The 21,024-nt window shown below is 35.9% G+C and overlaps 1 protein-coding gene across 2 annotated transcripts in view; it reads right to left on the reverse strand.

Annotated features, from left to right (window-relative positions):
* Window positions 1–6,601: 6,601 nt before the first annotated feature.
* Window positions 6,602–21,024, reverse strand: part of ARL6IP6 (ARF like GTPase 6 interacting protein 6) — a 35,513-nt gene continuing 21,090 nt past the window's right edge. Inside the window, exon 4 of one of the 2 annotated variants that reach the window (XM_068545110.1) lies at window positions 6,602–7,222. In XM_068545110.1, coding sequence (XP_068401211.1) covers window positions 7,129–7,222 — 94 coding nt within the window. In that variant the 3' untranslated portion in view covers window positions 6,602–7,128. Of the gene's footprint in view, window positions 7,223–9,701; window positions 9,748–21,024 lie in introns of those variants that run through there. The other variant, XM_068545112.1, reaches the window with a different exon arrangement.

Here is a 21,024-nt window from a genome sequence, read left to right on the forward strand (position 1 = left end):
GATAGGCTCTTTGTATTTGGCCTTTTTGGAGAATGAACACCTGATCTTGAACTCCAAATACCAGCTATCCATTCTGAACAGGATATTATCTGATTCACTTAGTCATGAATATAGATCATGGTTTCTCAACCTCAGCACTACTGACATTTTGGCTGATAATTCTTTCTAGTGGGGAGCTGTCCCAGGCATTACGGATGTTCAGCAGCATCTCTGGCCTCTATCAACTAGTTGCCAGTGGCATCCCCCAATTATGACAATAAAAAACGTCTCTAAACACTGCTAAATGTTTAGCTAAATTGCTAAATTTTGCCTCTGGAAGGCAAAATTGCCCTCAGTTGAGAACTACTGACTTAGGCCATATTTTGAATTCCATCATTCAGGAGAACTAGCCCTAAAGGCCTGAGTAGTTGTATGATCACATTCCCAGTATGCGTTCTCCTGTCACACTGCCTCTTTTCATTCAACTCAAAACTATGGCCTCATGAGAGTTCCTTATGGATAACTGACTGATTCAGAAAAAAACCCAAGCTTGACTCATAGGTGGTTTGGATATTATGTTACTACCAGTCAAAAATGAGGTGGTAGAGGGCATTAAACCCCCTGTTAATGGGTGGCAGTGAAGAACAGGGAAGGAAAATCCTCCTAGGGAGTAGAACTTCAAGCAGTTCATATTGTTGTCTCCTTGGCCTGAAGAGATATGCTATGAAATAAGGATTATGCATATTCATGGAGCATGAACTAGCAGTTTGGCTGGATTGTCAGGGGCTTAGACAAGAACTGGTGCCAACTTAAGAAAGGTTGGGAAGGGGTATACAGATGGATCTCTTAAAATGGATCCAGAATGTGAGACTACGTCTGAGCTATGTTAATGCTCACAGCAAAGCCCTCACTGTGAAAGAAGCTCTGAATAATCAGGTAGACAAGATAACATATTCTGTAAATGTTAGTCTCCTTCTGTCAAGCCAGTGCTTAATGGGAGGATAAACAAAGTGCCAGGATGGCAAGGATGGAGTCTACAGATAGAACTGCACTTTCAGAGGCTTTCCTGGCTACTCTCACATCCCCTCCCCATCTTCACCCCCATACCCCCACTTTACCAAGAGCCCTTTTATGGTATCATATATTGGGGGGTCAGCCCTGCGACCTGGTAGCCAACTAACTGCATTAGAAGGGGTAACATTTTAGCAGTTTTGTCCTCATTGGTAGACATATTATGGTCTAAGATTTGCTTTTCTTGTCTGTGATACTTCTAGCAGCACCACCATTTATGGATTTACTGAATAGTGTATACATTATCATGGATTCTCACAACACTGCTCTAGTCAAAAAAACTTACTACACAGAAGAGGTCAGATAATGTACTTAATTCTTGTTTTGTTAACCTATCTCTTATCAGCTGCTGTTTTTTTTCTTTCTTTCTTTTTTTTTTTTTGCCACGCCGTGTGGCTTGTGGGATCGTAGTTCCCCTACCAGGGATCGAACCTGGGCCCCAGCAGTGAAAGCGCTGAGCCCTAACCACTGGACCGCCAGGGAATTCCCATTAGCTGCTGTTTCTGAACATTGGAATAATCTATTGAAGACTTAGATATGAAGCCAGTTGAAACGCAACATTTAAAGTTGGGGTCTTTGTCATACAGAGTGAAGTTAAGTCAGAAAGAGAAAAACAAATACCGTATGTTAACACATATATATGGAATCTAAAAAAAAAAAAAAAAAAGATTCTGATGAACCTAGGGGCAGGACAGGAATAAAGATGCAGACGTAGAGAATGGACTTGAGGACATGGCGGGGGTAAGGGTAAGCTAGGATGAAGTGAGAGAGTAGCACTGACATATATACACTACCAAATGTAAAATAGCTAGCTAGTGGGAAGCAGCTGCATAGCACAGGGAGATCAGCTCGGTGCTTTGTGACCACCTAGAGGTGGGATAGGGAGGGTGGGAGGGAGATGCAAGAGGGAGTGGATATGGGGATATATGTATACACATGGCTGATTCACTTTGTTATACAGCAGAAACACAACTCAGTAAAGCAATTATACTCCAATAAAGATGTTAAAAAAAAAGGGGGCAGAAGAATTGAATAGACATTTTTCCAAAGAAGATATACAGATGGCCAACAGGCACATGAAAGGATGCTTATTATTGCTAATCATTAGAGAAATACAAATCAAAACCACGAGATACCACCTCACACCTGTCAGAATGACCACCGTCAAAAAGAACACAAATAACAAATACTGACAAGGGTGTAGAAAAAAGGGAATCCTAGTACACTGTTGGTGGGAATGTAAAGTGGTACAGCCACTGTGGAAAACAGTACAGCTGTTTCTCGAAAAACTAAAACTACCATATATGATCCAGCAATTCCACTCCTGGGTATATATGCAAAGAAAACAAAAACACTAATTCAAAAAGGTAAATGCACCCTAATGTTCACAGTATCATTATTTACAATTGCCAAGATATGGAAGCAACCCAGGTGTCCATCAATGGATGAATGGATAAAGAAGTGTTTTACATACATATATATTTAAATGGAATACTCAGCCACAGAAAGGAATGGATTTGCAACAACATGGATGGACGTGGAGGGTATTATGTTTAGTGAAATAACTCACACGAAGAAAGCCAAAAACTGTATGTTATCATTTATTTGTGGAATCTAAAACATAAATAAATGAATATAACAGGAAGAAAAAGACTCATAGATACAGAGAACAAACTAGTGGTTACCAATGGGGAGAGGGTAGCAGGGAGTGGCAAGATAGGGATAGGAGTAGGGGATTAAGAGGTGCAAATTACTTTGTATAAAATAAGCCACAAGGATATATTGTGCAGCACAGGGAATACAGCCAATATTTCATAACTTTAAATGGAGTATAATCTATAAAAAATTTTGAATCACTATGATTTATACCTGAAAGTAATATTGTAAATCAACTATACATCAATAAAAATTAATTAATTAAAAAAAATAAAGTTGGGGTCTTTCTGGATGTAGTGTATATTTTTATCCAAAAACTGACTTTTGATGCTGTTTCTCCCATTCCTATATTACATAGGTCCAAGAACCAAGAGGCCTCTCACTATTACACCCAATTATACACTCACAAAGTTTTTGCCTTTTGTTCCTCTGACTCTGGACTCTGTTGTTTTTAAAGGTTTTAGTACTTAAGGAAGGAGTTCGAAAGAAATTAGTTCGGAAGAATTGGAAGTTCAGTCACATTATAATTTTAGATTCTTTATGCCACCAGGTAATCACGCAAAAAAAAGGTTGCTAAGTTAGTTGTGGCGTTTTACCCCTATAATACAGTTGTTGCCACACAATATGAGCAGGGAAGAGTATAGAGGGAAAACTGAAGATTCTCTGGGGTGTGTTATACTACCATACATGGTAGCAAAGAACCAACAAGATGTTAGACCCATCAGAAAAAAATTTGGTCACTCTATTAGGGAAGAAACCTAATTTGCCAAGGTAGTAGCCAAAACAAAGATAAAAGAACAGCTGCAAAGGAAGGTCTCATGACCAGGATCTTAAATAAGACAGTAACTTCTATTTTCTTGCTGTCATATACAGTATGTATTTTAACAAATTTCTTTTTCCTGTTGTTTGTATTAAAATGATTGTTTAGTGTAATTTGTAGAGTATCAATAAGAGAATGTGGCAAAACTAGAGGAATGAACATAATCTGAAGTCCTGGCGTTGGATGTAGAAAATGATAGCTGCATTGTTTGGCACGAGTTACTTTTGGAAGCTTAAGTAGGAAAGGAATAGTGTGTCTGTGTGGAAACTGAACAGTCAAGAGTGAATTTTAGTGAATATTTATCTTTTTTGGTTGCTTGATATCCATTTACCCATCCCAAAAGAACTGCAGATGCTGCCTTCAATTATAGAAGCTAAAAGGAGTAGGCACACGACCAAGTCTTGGCCAGTTGGGCAATCTCTCCAAAGACTCTGAACCTGGAGCTGATCTTGCAAGGAACAAGAACAAATGACAAGGATTCATTTTATCATCCTGACCAGGCTTTCCCACTAACAAATAGTCCCCTTGCTTCCTCCTCCTTGACCCTCTAATACTTTTTTGATTCCTGACTACCAGTTCTGAGAGTCACTGGATATCCTTCCAATAAACTCCTTTTCCTTAAGTTAGATGGTATATGTTGCTTGCAACATAGGGTCCTGATATAATGAAGTAAACAGAAATGGAAAAATGGACAAATATGGAAAAATCTCTTTTAAGATGTTTTACTGGAAGTCTTTTTTTTAAAAAAAATAAGTAATTATCTTGGTGTTTTAGAACCTGAAAAAAATTTTTGTTTAATTTATTTTTATTTTTGGCTGTGTTGGGTCTTCGATGGTGCGCGTGGGATTTCTCTAGTTGTGGCGAGCGGGGGCTACACTACGTTGTGGTGCGCGGGCTTCTCATTGCAGTGGCTTCTCGTTGCAGAGCACGGGCTCTAGGCGCGCAGGCTTCAGTAGTTGTGGCACGCGGGTTCAGTAGTTGTGGCTCGTGGGCTCTAGAGCACATGCTCCGTAGTTGTGGTGCAGGGACTTAGTTGCTCCGCAGTATGTGGGATCTTCCCAGACCAGGGCTCGAACCCGTGTCCCCTGCACTGGCAGGTGGATTCTTAACCACTGTGCCACCAGGGAAGTCCAAGTCTATCTTATCTTTTCAAAGACCCCACTTTTGGTACTGGATATTGTTATGGACTGCATGTTTGTGCCCCCCAAATCCCACCAAATTCATTTGTTGAAACTAACTCCCCACAGAATGGTATTAGGAGGTGGGGCCTTTGGGAGGTAATTAGGTTATGCGTGGTAAAGCCCCCATGGTGGGATTAGAGTCTTTCTAAGAGGAAGAGAGCTAGCCCTCTCTCTCCCCACCCAAGTAGGATACAATGAGAAGACAGCTATCTTCACTAGAACCCAACCATGCTGGCACCCTATTCTTGGACTTCCAGCTTTCAAAACTGTGAGAAAACCAAATTTCAAGAATGGCAGGGTCACCACTGGGCTTCAGGGACTAGAGGAATGTCATCAGTAGCATCAGTGTCAGCCTTATTCTTTCCCACTGAGTTTGGCTAAACCCTGGCTGCCAGCATCTCCTGGGCTTTTGTCTTCCCAGCTTAATTTACCTTAATTTCAACTTGAAAAATCCTGGGAAGGGACTGGCCTAATTTAAGTCATGTCTCTATTCCTGTTGCAATCACTGTGGCCAGAAAAGATAAGAAACTAGAATTTGCCCAGCTTTGGTTAGGTACTTATCCTCAATCACTCTGCTAATGAAGCAGGACAGTTTATATCTGGATTCTATGTTAGACTGGAGAGAGAAATTTCCTAAGAAAGAGGAGTGCTAGTCCAAAAGAAACAGAGTTCCAGAAGAAGTATCTTACAGATATATATCTATATTATATATAGATATAATGTCTTACAGATATTTACATGTAAAGGGTCTACTATATTTTTCTTAGTCGTAAGACACAAAGATCTGGAAGAAGCTATCCAAATTTGATGATGGGGGTGGTGGGGGGACGACCTGGGAGGTGGAGAGAAGAGCCCTTTAGAGCCAAGGTTAGACGGAAAGGTGGAGGTTGGGAGAGGAAGGCGGGAAGTGAAAATAGGTTCATATGACAACCACTCTGGGAGGAATACTTAAGCCATGGGATTTGTGTATATGTATGTGTGTATATCTTACACCTCCTCCCATATTAATCTAAACACTTCAGATAATTTAAATTAGAGCAGCATTTGGCATTTCCAATAAAAGGTTTTTGAATAGTAAAAAAATGTTAAGACTTTTAGAAACATTATTAAATCATTTACTCAGTAACAACAATCAGCAGATAACAGGAACACACTGCAGATACTCATTTCCCATTTGGCCTGAATAAGCAGTTTTGCTACACAATGCTATCCTAATGTAGGTTTTTCTGTGGCCAGGGAAAACAGTATTTAAAATAGTCCATCTTTCTAAAATTGAAGTGACTATTCTAAACAGGTATTTAGAAAGGAAGTGGGAACAATTAAGGCTTAATTACTATGAAAAAACAAAACAGCACAATTACAAAAGAACATTTAAATAGGAAAACAAGGAAACTATACATTAAAAAATTATACATGTACACACTATATCAAAATACCTTTTCTATTTTGGTAACCAAATTTTGGAGATTAAAAACAAACTAGTTCAAGCATTTCTAAACATAAAGACTTCAGGTTTATATTTATTAAAAACAAGATAATATCAGTTTTGTTGAAGTAATCATATATACACCATGATAAATATTTGGAATTGTGAAAATGGAAATAGTGAATAGCTTTGAATTTCCTGAATATTTTCATGGCTTAAATAATTAAACTTTTTTCAGTTTTTTTTGTTTTTTTTTTTTTTAATAAGTTTACTTAGTTTTAAACTCAGGCCAGTGTGCTTTTCTTAAAAGACAAAATACTTATTAAAAATGGTAGGTATTAAGGTTTGCACGAGCTAAAAAATAACATTTACATTTGCCTAGATGTAACAATTAAAAAACATACAAATTCAAGATATAGTAGGAAAATATGTAAAAAAACACATAAAGAACCATAGCCCATTAAAAAATATAAATGCACCTTCTATATATCGAAAACTAAATATTCTGATTTAAAAGTAGCTTCTGTAAAATGTCAAAGTAGTAGGCATTGTTTGCTTTCCTAATATAATGAATAAATAAGAAATATTTCTACCTCAAACAGTACTATCAGTATTTCTTAGCAAAAATGTAGTATATACATATACATGGAAAGGCAGGCATTGATACAGGATATTCTGCATCCAAGTTTTCGAGTTTGAGTTCCATTAAAATGTTTTCTACAACTTATAAGGACAATGCACACAAAAGTACAAAGATGAGGTAAACATCTTACACTTTTAAGCATTACTTGAAACTTAATACTTAGATATTCCCAATGCCTAGGCTCTAGAACGATGCTTAAAAAGTCCTCCATAATGATGATGATATGACACGTATCTGAACCACATAATGAGCAGCAGGTTTCTTGGTCTTCTGAGTAGGCAATGATGTTCTTCCCTGTTATTACAAAGCAATCATGACTAAGTTTTGTCAAGAATATTGCTTCAGTGTGGGTTTACATGAGGCACCAAGCTACAGTAAGAGCAGCTACAATGCCATTCAAAATTGCCATACTATAGCCCATGTGGAAAGAATGTCCAGTCAGTTTCCTAGGGGGAGAAAAAAAACAAACGAAAAAAGGAAAATGTAATTTGGTATAACGAAAACACCATCAGTTTTTACCGAATATGCTTACAATCTGGAAACATGTTTCCCAAATATCTTTTATACATTAATATACAAGTTAAAAAAGAGTATTAGACATCTTCAGAATTATAAGTCTTGGTTATCAAATATAATTTTTTCAATTTCATTACTTAGAGCAAAATGCTCAGTTTGATCCCTATAACTTCTTTACTGTGCCTCATAATCACATGTGTGTACCATCACCTAATTCTCAGGTACATATCTTGTTACATTACAAGCATGTTCTTTCATTTAAGTTAGCATTGTGTTTCCCCACTCTCTTGTTCTCACTTATAATTTAAAATACATATTATTTCAAGTATTTGTCCTGTTTGTACCATTTTTTTAGATTACATGAAGGAATTCTACTTTTTCTTTGAGCACTAAAAACAGCACTTGTCCATATGTGAGTCATAAATCAGATTATGTCTTTTACAGACATTTCAGTTCTCAACTTAATAGGTTACTTAAGTGGCTTTCAATGAGTTCCTAGGTGTCAGCAAAGACACTGTTTAATGGTTACTATGAGCGCCATCTAGCTCATGTGACATTTGTTCCCTCTATCAAGCAGCAATTTTACTTATTTTACTACATTTTCTTAACACTCCTTGCACTAATTGTATTGCAGTAATACTCTTTGCTTATCCTAATAAGGATGAGACATGCTAAAAAGAATAGAAGGTAGGGTCCAATTGGTGTCAGAGGCAGAAAAGAATCTTCTCACAGGAGCAATCCAAATCAAGGACATATGAGGAGGTATACACCAGCAGTAGTAACAATGGAAAGTCATAAGTGATAAGGGCCCTGGGCTGAGAGGGTTATCATTCCCTTTGTCCTCTTCTTTCCAAAGCACAGATCAAAGCCAGGGAAGTACTTAGATCAAAATTAACATCTGAAGACACCTCATTATAATGATTTCCAGTCCAGTAAGATCAGTGGCAGAAAGTAAAGAAGATACTCTCTTCGAAGAACAACCCCTTTGCATTCACCTGAGACTATAGAAGACCCTGATGTATCCTGATGGCCCCCTGTTCTGGTCCATGGGAGTTATTATTTACTCTCTCCACTCAATCTTACTCAACTGGGACTAGTTTAAGATGCTTCTCATGTGCCATTAAGGGCTAATCTACCTAGCTGTATTACCTACTGTACGGTAAAATAAAATAGATACACTAAATGCTTTGCTCCTTTAAAAAAAAAGAATTCCTCCAAAAATTGATTAGTGAAAAGAAATCTAATCATAACTATCAGCATTATCATTCACTGTAAAAAAAAAAAAAATACTACTGACCTGAGAACATTTAAATTCATACTAACAAAGTTAATCATGGAACAGAATTTCAGGAGTTAATTGTTCTCTTCTACTAGTTTGAGACCCTGCATTCCCACAAAAATAGAAAAATCTCTAAAGTACAGTTTACTGAACTTTAGGAAATTATAATAACTACAATGTTGATATAATTGAACTTTACTGAGATATACAAGCTCAAATGCTTAGTGACCGTCACAAACCAGGCACAACAAGGAATTCTAATGGCAATGAAGAAATACTCCAGAGCAGTGGTTCTTAGTCTTTCTACCACCTCAAACGCACCATACTCCCACTGGGAACGTTGTAGCCATTGTCACACATGTACTGCCAGGCAGGGGACTAAAAATCTTTGACAAATCGCTTGATTTAAAGCTCCTTTTCAAACACCCACCATGATTTTCCTCCCTAGGAAGATACAGAGAACCCCTGGTAAGTTTTCCCTCCTATGACTCTTGTGATCTTTGAAGTCCTGTAAAAAGCTGAAGGTATCTTGATTCCCCTTTGTCAAAGCCTTTCATTTATTTCTTGTAGACGGCACGTTTTGAATTGAAAAATTATGACTAAGTATGGTGCCTATTTTACTCAATCTCTCTTTATATATATGCATTTTACTTTTTAAAGTATACACAGTAAAGTGCAAATGCCTAACATATATACAGATCAATGAATCTTTATTACGGTATACCCTCATGTACCTACCATCCAGATCAAATACAGAACAGTTCTAGTACCAGAGAAAGCTCCTTTGTTCCTCTTCCCTGTCAATATCCACCTTCCCTCCCCCAAACCCTCAGATAACTACCACACTGTCTGCTATCATGATGACTTGTTTCACCTGCTGTTGAAACTCCATTTACATGGCATCATGATGTATTCTTTTGTGTCTGTATTCTTTCTCTCAGTAGTGTTTGTGAAATTCATCCACAGTGCTGTACGTAGCACTGGTGTGTTCTTCTGTATTACAGTTTAGTACTCCATTGTATAAAAATACCAAAATTTATTTATCCATTCTACTACTGGGAATTCAGGTTGTTTCCAATTTGGTGCTCCTATAAAGAGAGCTACTATGAACATGATACTATGTACACGTACCTGTGGTGGGTGGTAAGCATCTGCACTCATTTCTCTTGGGAAGTCCTAGGAATGCAATTGCTGGGTTATAAGGTAGATGTATGGTAAATGTGGCTTTAGTAGAAAGCATCAAACATTTCCCCTAAATAGTTGATTACTTTACACTTCTACCAACAACATATGGGAGTTTCAGTTGCTCCAGTGTCACCAACATTTAGTATTATCAGTCTTTTTTAATTTTAATGGACCTACAGAGTTTGTTGTTTTGGTTTTAACAGTTATTTTTCTCATAACTAATGTACTTATTGCCCAATTATTATTTCATATATAAATGTGACCGAGAAAATAAATTCATGATGAAATTCTTTCCAATTCATTCTCTCCTTATACCTAAAACATATTGTACAGATTAATTTCCCTAAAATACCCCTTTGCTCAAAATGCTTTTTTGTCAACTGGATATAAAATACAAGTGAGCAGAGCAAATAACAGAGTTAACAAGGTCAACTTTCCTTGATGTCAATTTTCAAAGATGTGGCAATGGACTAGCAAATGAGATACTGTGGTATAAAGGGAAAAGGACAAAACCAGGAGAAGTGAACTTACACACTTAAGATTTCATGGTTATCAAGTAAAGGACTGGATCAGATAATCTTAAGATCCCTTACAGTTTTAAACTTCTATGACTATTCAAGTAGCAGAGACAGAATAAGTAAAAACACTTGAATGAGATTATGTAGGTTTTTTCCTACCTATTAAAATAGGTTAATTCATCAACATTACCTGTGCTTAAACTGAAACAATGATGTAGGGAGTATAACTATCAATACATAAATATTTTAGTACCAAAGAATCTATCAAAGAGACACACGAATATAATGAAAATTAATATATGACCTCATTTAACATACTAATCCAAAATTTTAAGACCTGACTATTCAGTTGACCATTTAAAAATAGGTAGAAAAATACACAGAGAACTCAATGACAAAACCAGAATGTTTCCCAAAGTAAATGTTAGGATTCCTAAATGTGGATTTTATTATCCTGAGATAAAATTCTAGTCCACTGCAATACATTTCTGAAATCAAAATGGAAATGGGAGATATTGTTTAATAAAAAATTACTAGAGAAAATATGGTTACAAAGAAAGGCTCATTATAATAGAACTATTTCCATATCCTAAAAGATTAGTTATAAAAAGGTACCATTTTGTTTTGGTTCTAAAGAACTCCCTTCTAATAATAAAGAACCCTACAAAAAAGGTACTCATGTGGTTCCTGTTAGTGGTTAAGAGTTTGAGCTCTGTAGCTAAACAGAGATGGTTTGAGGGCCAAGCTTTGCCACTTACAAGGGGTATGAAGCCAGAAGAATTGTTTGACCTCTGAGCCTCAATTTCCCAAAATGGAAATAAAAATAAAATCTACCCTTATAAAGTTGTTATGAGAATCAGGTGTCTGGCACATACCAAATGATCAATAAATGTTAGCCACTATCTAGTACAGAAAAGAAAGCTTAGCTACAGAAGAGATTTTTAAAAATTCTTTTCATCTTCTACTTCAACTCTTCCTTCCTTCTAAGTAAAACACCTAAATTTAGACCCATCCCCAATCCAAAACAGAGAAACAAACAATAACATACAAGCAGACTCAGGAGGTGGAGGGAAGAACAAGACTGAAGAATTATAGGTTTGTGTGCATTTCTGCTTGGTATTACCCTCTTCCTATGGTTCATAATCACTCCTCCCTTTATAATTCACTAGAAAACTCGGACTTCCACTATTTATATCTAGATTTTGTAATCTGGAAATGTACTTTCTAGCAATATATTTATATTGATATTTAACAGAAACTTGTAAAGTGAATACATCATCATATACCTTAATTATTTTCATTTATTCAGGAATGGAATACATTTCAAATTTAAGATTCAAATTAATTCAATGATTCTGGCAATTTAAGTGACTATGCTCTTACTTTTGAACCACAAATAAAAGCACTGAATAAGCCACTGTCAAAAGTTTCAAATAAATTACCTTTGTTTATTTAAGAGAGAGACCAAACAGATTAGCAGCTCTTTTTTCATTTCATGTTGTTTATTGTTTTTACTCTAACCTTGGTTTGGTTGACTCCAAACTGAATCTCTGTACTACATACTAGACTCCACTTTCTTGAAATCTTCATTCCTTACCATATTAATTCCTGTATTTCCTTTCCCTCACATATATTCCCACATTTCAGACATGTTTTTATGACAGAACTCCTGCAATTGAATACAGTAGCATCACTGCCAACTGATTTTGCTCTAAGCAGAAAGCTCTCTGCTTGCCAGAATAAGAAATTATATTAAGGTCCTACATTAAGAACCAGCTGGCTATTTGTTTCTGTGTCTGACTGGCTCAGTAGGAGACAGGATGAACTAGCTGGTACTAATCTATTCCTTCTTCACACATCTGAGCTGCCTTTTATTTCTCATCCTATACCTAGCCAAGAAATCTCTAATTCCTAAAGAATTTTAAGCTGTGTGAGCTTGGTTGGAGTAACTATCAGTTCTTTATCTGGAGTCAAAAGTTCTTAACCCAAACCCAAAATCTGAAAGAAAATACTAAACCTCACCATATTTCAGTCTCTTACCAAGCATTTTTTATGTTGCTTTCAGAAACACAAAATGATACAACAAATTATTTACAGAAATTGCTGGGGAACTGTGTGTATTCCAATTAACTTTACCAGTGTTATTTAAGAAATAAGGGTTAGAATTTAAAAGAGAAAGCTTTCTTCATTGAGGAAATGCTATGTCTCTCATTAAGAAAAAACCAACATCTATTACATTCACCCTTTATACTCTAAAGTTCTTTATTTTACAATTTTCTTAACTTTCTTTCCATTATTTTACTTCACCAAAATTTACAGTATGAATTCTCTGTATCAGGCATTATATATGGGAGACAGAGAAGTAAGCAAGAATCAATGTTGTCCTCAAAGATGTGTCTAGTGATATAGTGCGCTAAGTTAAGTTCTGCAGACAGCATTACCTGGAAGACAAAGGAGCCATTCGATCTGTAGAACGGGAGAGATTTTAAAGAAGAGTCAATACCTGAGCTAAAACTGAGTATGACGAATTTAGAGTTCTAAACAAATACAATATGCGCAGAAGCAACACACAGTGGAGAATGCAGGAAATGGTTAATAGTTTGGTATGGTGAGAGTGAAAGACTTGGAAAGCTAACTTTCCTTCCACAGGGTGTTTAAACATGGCTCTATTATTTACAGGACTACTTTAGCCTACCTGGAAATCTAATTCCCCATCTTTAAAATAAGGTTAATAATTCCTCTCTTTAGTGTTCCTGTGAAGACTAAATGAGATACTATTAACAAGCACTTGTTGCAGTGCCTCCCATTTACTGAGCACACGATCATAAACACAATAAATGTCAACCATTATTTTTTATCCTTGACTGGCTGGAGTTACTGGGGGAGAAGGAAGAACTGAAGGTGGTGCCAGGTTTCTCATTTGAGTTACTGGCTGGATGAAACACCGTTCACCATGATAGGGAACCCAAGAGAAGACACAGGTCGGTGGGAAGTGGGAAATAATGAAGTCAATTTTAGATGTGCTAAACTGCAAATACCTGTGGGACACTGAAGTAAAAACTCCCGGTAAGCAACAGGAAATACAAATGAAAACCAAAAGGAAGATTCTCAGGACAGAGGCTCAAGATAGGCTAGACAGACTCAGAAATCTTTGGACAGGCTTCTGCTACTCAAAGTAGTAGCTTATGAAAAGGGATTCCACAAGTGAGAAATAGTGATCAGAAAGCTGGACAGAAAACAAAACAAAACAGGAGGGAGTGATGCCAGAGAAATTAAGAAAGAAAAGCATTTTGAAAAGGAATGATAAACCGTTTCAAATAATGGATTGAAAATGAATGTTAAATTTTGTAATTAAGAGTTCTGCAGTCAATTCAAGGAGAAAAATTGTAGTGTAGGAGTGAACGCACGACACACGTGGTAGCAACTACAGTCACTGTGAAACAGGGACTATCTCTTCTCTAGTCTTATAAGATATTTAGCTATGAAGAGATCTGGGCATGAGGATTTTTTTCTCTAACACAGGAGAAACTTGAATGTTTAAAAAATATCCTGACAAGAATATTGGATATAAAAGGAAAGGCTGAAGATATATGAAAAAGGGAGGTGCAGTGGGAAGGGGGGTCGGTGGATCTACAACAAAGGAAGTAAAATTGGGAGAAGAACACTTTATTCTGAGATAAGAGGAATAGGTGGTATGATGAAAGTGGATGTAAATTTAAGTTTGTAATCATGAAAGGGGGAGGGAAGAAGCAGGAAGTTCTCTCATGATGACCTTTCATGAAACTGGAAGTGAAGTCCACTGAAAACTAAAATGCAAAGTGAAGATTTGGAATAGTTACAGAAAAAAATGGGAGAGGGATGTAAGACGGACGGATGGATGATGGATAGTGCTAGCTAGTAAGATTCTAGTTCAGACTACAAAGGTTGTGAACTCTAGTTATTCAGATCTTACTTTGGATGATTCAACTCTGCCTTTTGATCCTTTTTATATGGAACACCACAGCCCCTGGCCTACTTTAGAATGGATTTGAGGTCTTCTGCTGTTTCAACATTTCGCTAGTTCCAGACTCTCTCCTACCTGACCTTTCTTTGACCTCTATAACTTTGCAATTTTACAGGGCAGGCACTTCATCCTTCCTTCTCTGTACAAGGCCTCGTAAAAGGAAGCTAGTTTTACTTATAGTTCCTAGTCTATTTCTTAACCCTGAAAAATTCTTCCCATACTTGGCAAGGAAGTAACTTGTAGACTCGCAATCTAATAGAAGTGAGTAAAATACAATGGGTTTTTTATAACTGTCTCATTTATTTTGTTATAATTTTAAACATCCTCAAATTGTAAGCTTTCCTGTTTGTTCAAACAGCCTTTAGCCGACCTTTCATCCCTACTTTATCATCATCATTTATTCATTAAAACTCAGATATTCAGGAAAAGTTATTGTGTTTACCATTTAGGTGTGCAGTAATTATTATAAATTAGTATAAATTAGTGTAAAATGAGATTTTTAGAAATGTGTGTTATATCCTAACAACTATAAAACTAACCTGAACAAACAAGCCCACTCCCTCTTACACTGAATATATATAAACATATATATACTTTTTGACCAAAAATTAGAAATTTTTTATAAGCAATATCTAATGTCAGAGTCGTCTCCTAAAGGAGGTCTTGGCAAACTAAGATACACCTATCCTGCCACCTATTTCTTTTTATTGGAACATAGTCTCACTCATTCCTTTATGTATTGTCTTTGGGTGCTTTGGTGCTACAATGGCAGAGCTGAAGAGTTGTAACAGGGACCACATGGCCCACAAAGCCAAAAATACCACTTGGACCCTTACAGAAAAAGTTTGCCAACTTTTGTCCTAAAACCTTCCTCTTCAAAGTGTATTCCAGGCTTCCCTGGTGGCGCAGTGGTTGGGAGTCCGCCTACCAATGTAGGGGACACGGGTTGGAGCCCTGGTCCGGGAGGATCCCACATGCTGCGGAGCAGCTGGGTCCGTGCACCACAACGACCGAGCCTGCACTCTGGAGCCCGCAAGCCACAACTACTGAGCCCGCGTGCCACAACTACTGAAGCCTGCACGCCTGGAGCCTGTGCTCCGCAACGGGAGGAGCCACTGCGGTGAGAGGCCCGCGCACCGCAACGAGGAGTAGCCCCCGCTTGCCGCAACAAAGACCATGCGCAGCAGCAAAGACCCAACACAGCCATAAATAAATAAATAAATTTTAAAAAAAAAAAGTGTATTCCAGAGATCAGCAATATATTGGCATTGCCTGGGACTTTCTTAGAAATTCAGAATCTCAGACCACACGCCAGACATGCTGATTCAGAATCTCTCTTCAGCTAGACCTTCTGGTGATTCTAAGATCCTCAAAGTGAATACTACCACTATCTGGAAACATATAAATTAGCAAAGAGATTTCCCAGGAGATCATCACTTGAAAAATCTATCCCAATTGCTTTCCACATGAAAATTTCAAAAGCTACTATAGTTTTAAACCAAAAAAATATATGTTGAACAAACACTTAAAAAACTTGTTTGTTTCATTGTATCATCATGTTCCCATACAGATTTTGACTTCTTTAAAATGTTACATGACAGATAACTCAAATAAGAAATCAGGTAAGAGACTATGCAGGCATTAAAAAAAAATAAAAAATTCTCCCATTTGTCCCTCTCTTCTTTTTGTATATATTTACCTTGCTAGGACAGTGGCTACACATTGGATGTATTGTATAAGTGTGTATGCATATATACATTTGTATTTCTTTCTCTTTTTTTTTATACATTTGTATTTCAAAGTAACCTGTCAGGATAAAATACAGCAAAATATTTTTTAGAATGAAGTGCCAGAGAATAAAACTAAAACTATCATGTTAGCTAGTTTACCAGATTTTAAGGTATAGTTATATTTAGGTGGAGTGATGTATTTCAAATGCAAACACCACACAAACCATATACACACATATGTGTGTGTATATATACACACACACACAGTCATAAGGTTTTAGTAATCAAGACTACAAATATAGAATTATTTTTAAAATATGTGCTATATGATTATACTATTACAAAAACAGAAATATTTGCATGTGTATAGATTTTTTAAAAATCTGAGGTATAATCCCCAGTCTGTTAACATTAGTTATTAGTTCAGAGTTATTTAAAATAAGATTTTGCAGCCTTTAACTTTCTGAGTTATATAATTCTGTGATGCATGTATTAATTCTGTAATCATTAAAAAAAACCAGTAAGGGGAAATTTTAAATCAGTCACTGTCCTAGCAAATAAATTTCTCAATTATTATTTGAAATAGAAAATGCTATTAAAATATAAAGTCGTTAGAAAAATGACTACTGGCTTCAAGGTTTCATGATAAATCTGAGGTAAAGATTATCTGGAGAAACATATACTTAAAAGATGTAAAAAGTGAGGAAAAAAGTATAAATGTATACACTTAATGTTGAGCTATAATGTATCATTCTTAATACCTAGAAGCTGATGTTGAACATTTTGAGCATTTACTCCATCGCCTCATTAGCCCTGTAATTAGGCTAATGATGTGCATTATGAATAAGTATCAGTTATAAAGTAGCCAGCATTTTAATGGAACAAGTTGATTTATCAATCTACACAATATGCTATAATGGAATTCAAAATTTCAGCTTTAAGGATTATCTCATTTTTATTTTGTTTTCCCCATATACTCCTTTATTATCCTTTTAATGTCCATGGGATCTGTAGTGATGTCCCCTCTTTAATTTCTTTTTTTTTTTAATTTTTATTGGAGTATAGTTGCTTTACAATATAAAGTGTGTTAGTTTCTAATGTACAGCAAAGCAAAGTGAATCAGCAATACGTATGCATATATCCCTTCTCTTTTGATTTCCTTCCCATTTAGGTCACCACGGAGCACTGAGTAGAGCTCCCTGTTCTATACAGTAGGTTCTCATTAGTTATCTATCTTATACATGGTATCAATAGTGTATATATGTCAATCCCAATCTCCCAATTCATCCTACCCCCCACTTTCCCCCTTGGTATCCATACATTTGTTCTCTACATCTGTGTCTCTATTTCTGCTTTGTAAATAAGATTGTCTATACCAGTTTTTTCAGATTCCACATATATGTGTTAATATATGATATTTGTTTTTCTCTTTCTGACTTACTTCACTCTGTATGACAGTCTCCAGGTCCATCCATGTCTCTACAAATGACCCAATTTCATTCCTTTTTATGGCTGAGTAATATTCCATTGTATATATGTACCACATCTTCTTTTTCCATTCGTCTGCTGATGGACATTTAGGTTGTTTCCATGTCCTGGCTATTATAAATAGTGCTGCAATTAAGAATGGGGTGCATGTGTCTTTTTGAATTCTGTTTTTTTCTGGGTATATCCCAGTAGTGGGATTGCTGGGTCATACGGCAGTTCTATTTTTAGTTTTTAAAGGACCCTCCATACTGTTCTCCATAGTGACTGTTTCAATTTACATTCCCACCAACAATGCATGAAGGGTTTCCTCATTTTTAAAAGACTTTTTCCTTAGCACTAAGTTTCCTAGCTATACTGCCACTTCTCTGGTCCTACTTCTGCTTCTCAAGCATAAGGTTAGTCTTTATGATCTCTTTAATCCCTTCTGGATCTCAATTCTGCAATAATTATGCCTCCATATATACACTAAAGTCCTTCATCTAGAATTTTACCAACTAAAAATTTTAATTGAATCACAACCCTATGCTTTGCTGGTGTGATATTAATAACATAATAACTACAGGCTCTGAAAGATCCTAACAATGAACAAAGTTCTTTAACATGGAATTAAAATGTATACATTTGAGATATCTCTCATTGTACTACAATTCCCTGAAAATCAGTCAGAGAGAAATAAATGTATATCTGGTTGGATGAAACTGCATACTAACCTACAGTCTACTTTACTTATATGCAGCAGTCTACTTGGTTGCAAACTGAATTATGTCAGACATGTTAACTTTATTCACCAGTGTATCAAGGTAGCAAAATGCCTTAGGATATCTATCTGTCCTGGACACTACCTTGGTTAGACAAAGTCCTTATTCATTAGAAAGTGAGGCCAAACAGTACAAAAAGTACAAGAAAAATGGGGTTCCCAAGCCTTTAGATTTCATGAGTCCGTTTAAAAATGATTTTTTTTTAAAAGGAAGTAACTGACACCATGTTTTGTTGTCAAACTTGTTTTGCCAGGAACAGGTTTGAAAACCACTACAATCTACTATCAGCATAATTTCATACAAGAAAGAGCATCTTATCAAAAGAATAAAAAGGGGAAAAACCAAAAGGATAAAAATCTCAAGATAAATAACAATTACTCAAGAAAAGATAATTGGCAACCAGTGGTAGGCCATAGTCAGATATCCAGCTTGAAAAATCTCAATTAAGGAAAGGAAAGAAAAGCTCTGGGACTATATCTGCTTTATCATCTGATGCATCTGTTGCTTTAACTAGTAAAGTTATACTTATTGCCTATGAGGGTGGACGTCATTGTTTTTAACCCATTTTGGAGAGAGGAAATTAAGGCTCAGAGACACAAACTGACTTTCTCAAAAGCTCTTCTGGCAGTATATGGTGTAGCCTGCATTTGGAAGTCACCTCCTGACTTATAAGCCCTTTTTAATATACCAGGCTGACTCGTAATATATAAAGATTGTTGAACACACAGAAAGGGTTCCAAGTTCAACACTGCCACGTGCTATCTCTTATGTATTTCTTATCAGTGCTATTCTGTACATATGGATACCCGTGTCTTTTCAGCAGCCCAGACATAACACATTGTAAATTAGCATAAGCAAAAGCCATACCAAACAGGTGCAAACACTTACTAGCTATATTACTTTATGAAAGTAACAAAGAAACCAAGAATATTTAATATGAGTTCTTATAAGATTTTGTTACATCTATTTAAGTCTCCATTCAGAACTTTAATAGAATATATTTTATAAGACACGCATATATTTTAACCCTTCACTTCAATAAGCCACAGTGTGGTGCCATCAATACATTCATTAATAGTGACAGCATTACAACTGATGGCTCCAAACAGTCCCTAGATAATGAAACTTCACGATACTCAAATATCAAGGCCAAGTTCTTGATCTATCTCTTTTGTCAGTAGTTTTTCTCTCCTACTGCAATTAGCCATCTGACATCTGTTTCATCAGTCCATGGCAATAAAGAATCTGATTTGACAAAGAGGCAGCCCTCCGAAGTCTGTATGAAAGAGTCACAGCATCAATTTATTGTGCTCAATGTTAAATCTAGTGTGCTTAGAAAAGAAACGTCTAATTTAAATACTAAATCACCCACTTTTCCTGACCTTCAAGACTTATATTACTGCCCAAGAACCCATAACCCCTTTTCTGATTTTACTATTCTGTTTTGTACTATATTTTAACCCCCAAGAATTAAAGCCCCTAATGTCAAGAAGAGCAAGAAGTCAGAGAAGACCCTTTAATAACATAGAAAAATAAACGTAATGTTGAGTAGAAAAAGAGTATTATTATACTACAGCAATGCCAATCCTAAATCCTGAATCTGCTTCCCTCCTACAACAGTAACAACAAACACATTCATATACAAATGTAATGGAGATTTAAATATTTCAGCATCTGATTACATCCAGAACTTTACACAGAAAATGACACATGAAACAGTATCAGATCACATGTGTTAATTTTTATTCTGTAAAATAGTTACCAAAAACAGTTTACCAAAAAGCAATTCAAATGAAAATCAACTGTTCCCTTTTCTTTCTTACTTCAAATTTACTTTGCAAATACCAAATACCACTGTAAGAAAATACAATTTAAAAAAAAAAGCTGCATAAAAATAAATTTAAACTGAAGTAAAAGCATGTGTTTATTGACATTGAGTGTCCTGATATTTACCAAATACCATTAGTGGTTGGAAGAAGAAGCATAAAGGTGAATAACTCAGAGTGATCTAGACAAAAAGACCAAGAGCATCAGCAGTAGATACCCCTGGTTTGTATATTTACTATGAAACACTGTAGATTGCCATTCAAATTCTATAAATTATATTTTAAGCAGGCCTTGGTGAAGACACTACTCTCTACCTTAGCACATCCCTAGAAATCATGACATAATAATAACCAATAATTATAAAGGTTCCCTGCATTTTGACCATAAGTCCCACATCAAATAAGTCATAAATACAAGCAATAATACATTTAAAAGCAAATACCAAACTTCAAACTTCTCTACCAATATAAAAATGAATTTATGCTCTTAGTTCTATAAAACGAACATCCAACTATGCCTTCCAATCTGCCTCATTTTAGGAAATACACAGATGTGACCATCTCAGAGGCACTCAAAGGACAAATACTAACTCTGATTTTGAGTCTAATTATAACAAAAATACAGTATTTTGCTTATTTCTGATAATTCAAAATGGCTACTTCAGGGATAATTTTGAGGGTTTAGGTCTCTTTTAAAAGCTATCTAAGAAAACTTAAAATGATGTCTACTTTTTCTTTTAACAAGTATTCCTATATCCTTAATAACTTGAAATACAAGCATTGGTTTTTCCTCCTTGGAAATGAGTCTCTGTGGGTATTACCAGCACAAAATAATAGTCCTACCCCTACAATGAAGTAACACCCTTAACTTATTTAAGAATACTGGCCCTTAAAAAAATTGGTCCTTGAACTCTGACTCTACATAAAAGTACTATAAGATAGACA

The sequence above is a fragment of the Eschrichtius robustus genome, chromosome 5, assembly GCF_028021215.1.
Source record: "Eschrichtius robustus isolate mEscRob2 chromosome 5, mEscRob2.pri, whole genome shotgun sequence".
In the NCBI taxonomy this organism is placed as follows: domain Eukaryota; kingdom Metazoa; phylum Chordata; class Mammalia; order Artiodactyla; family Eschrichtiidae; genus Eschrichtius; species Eschrichtius robustus.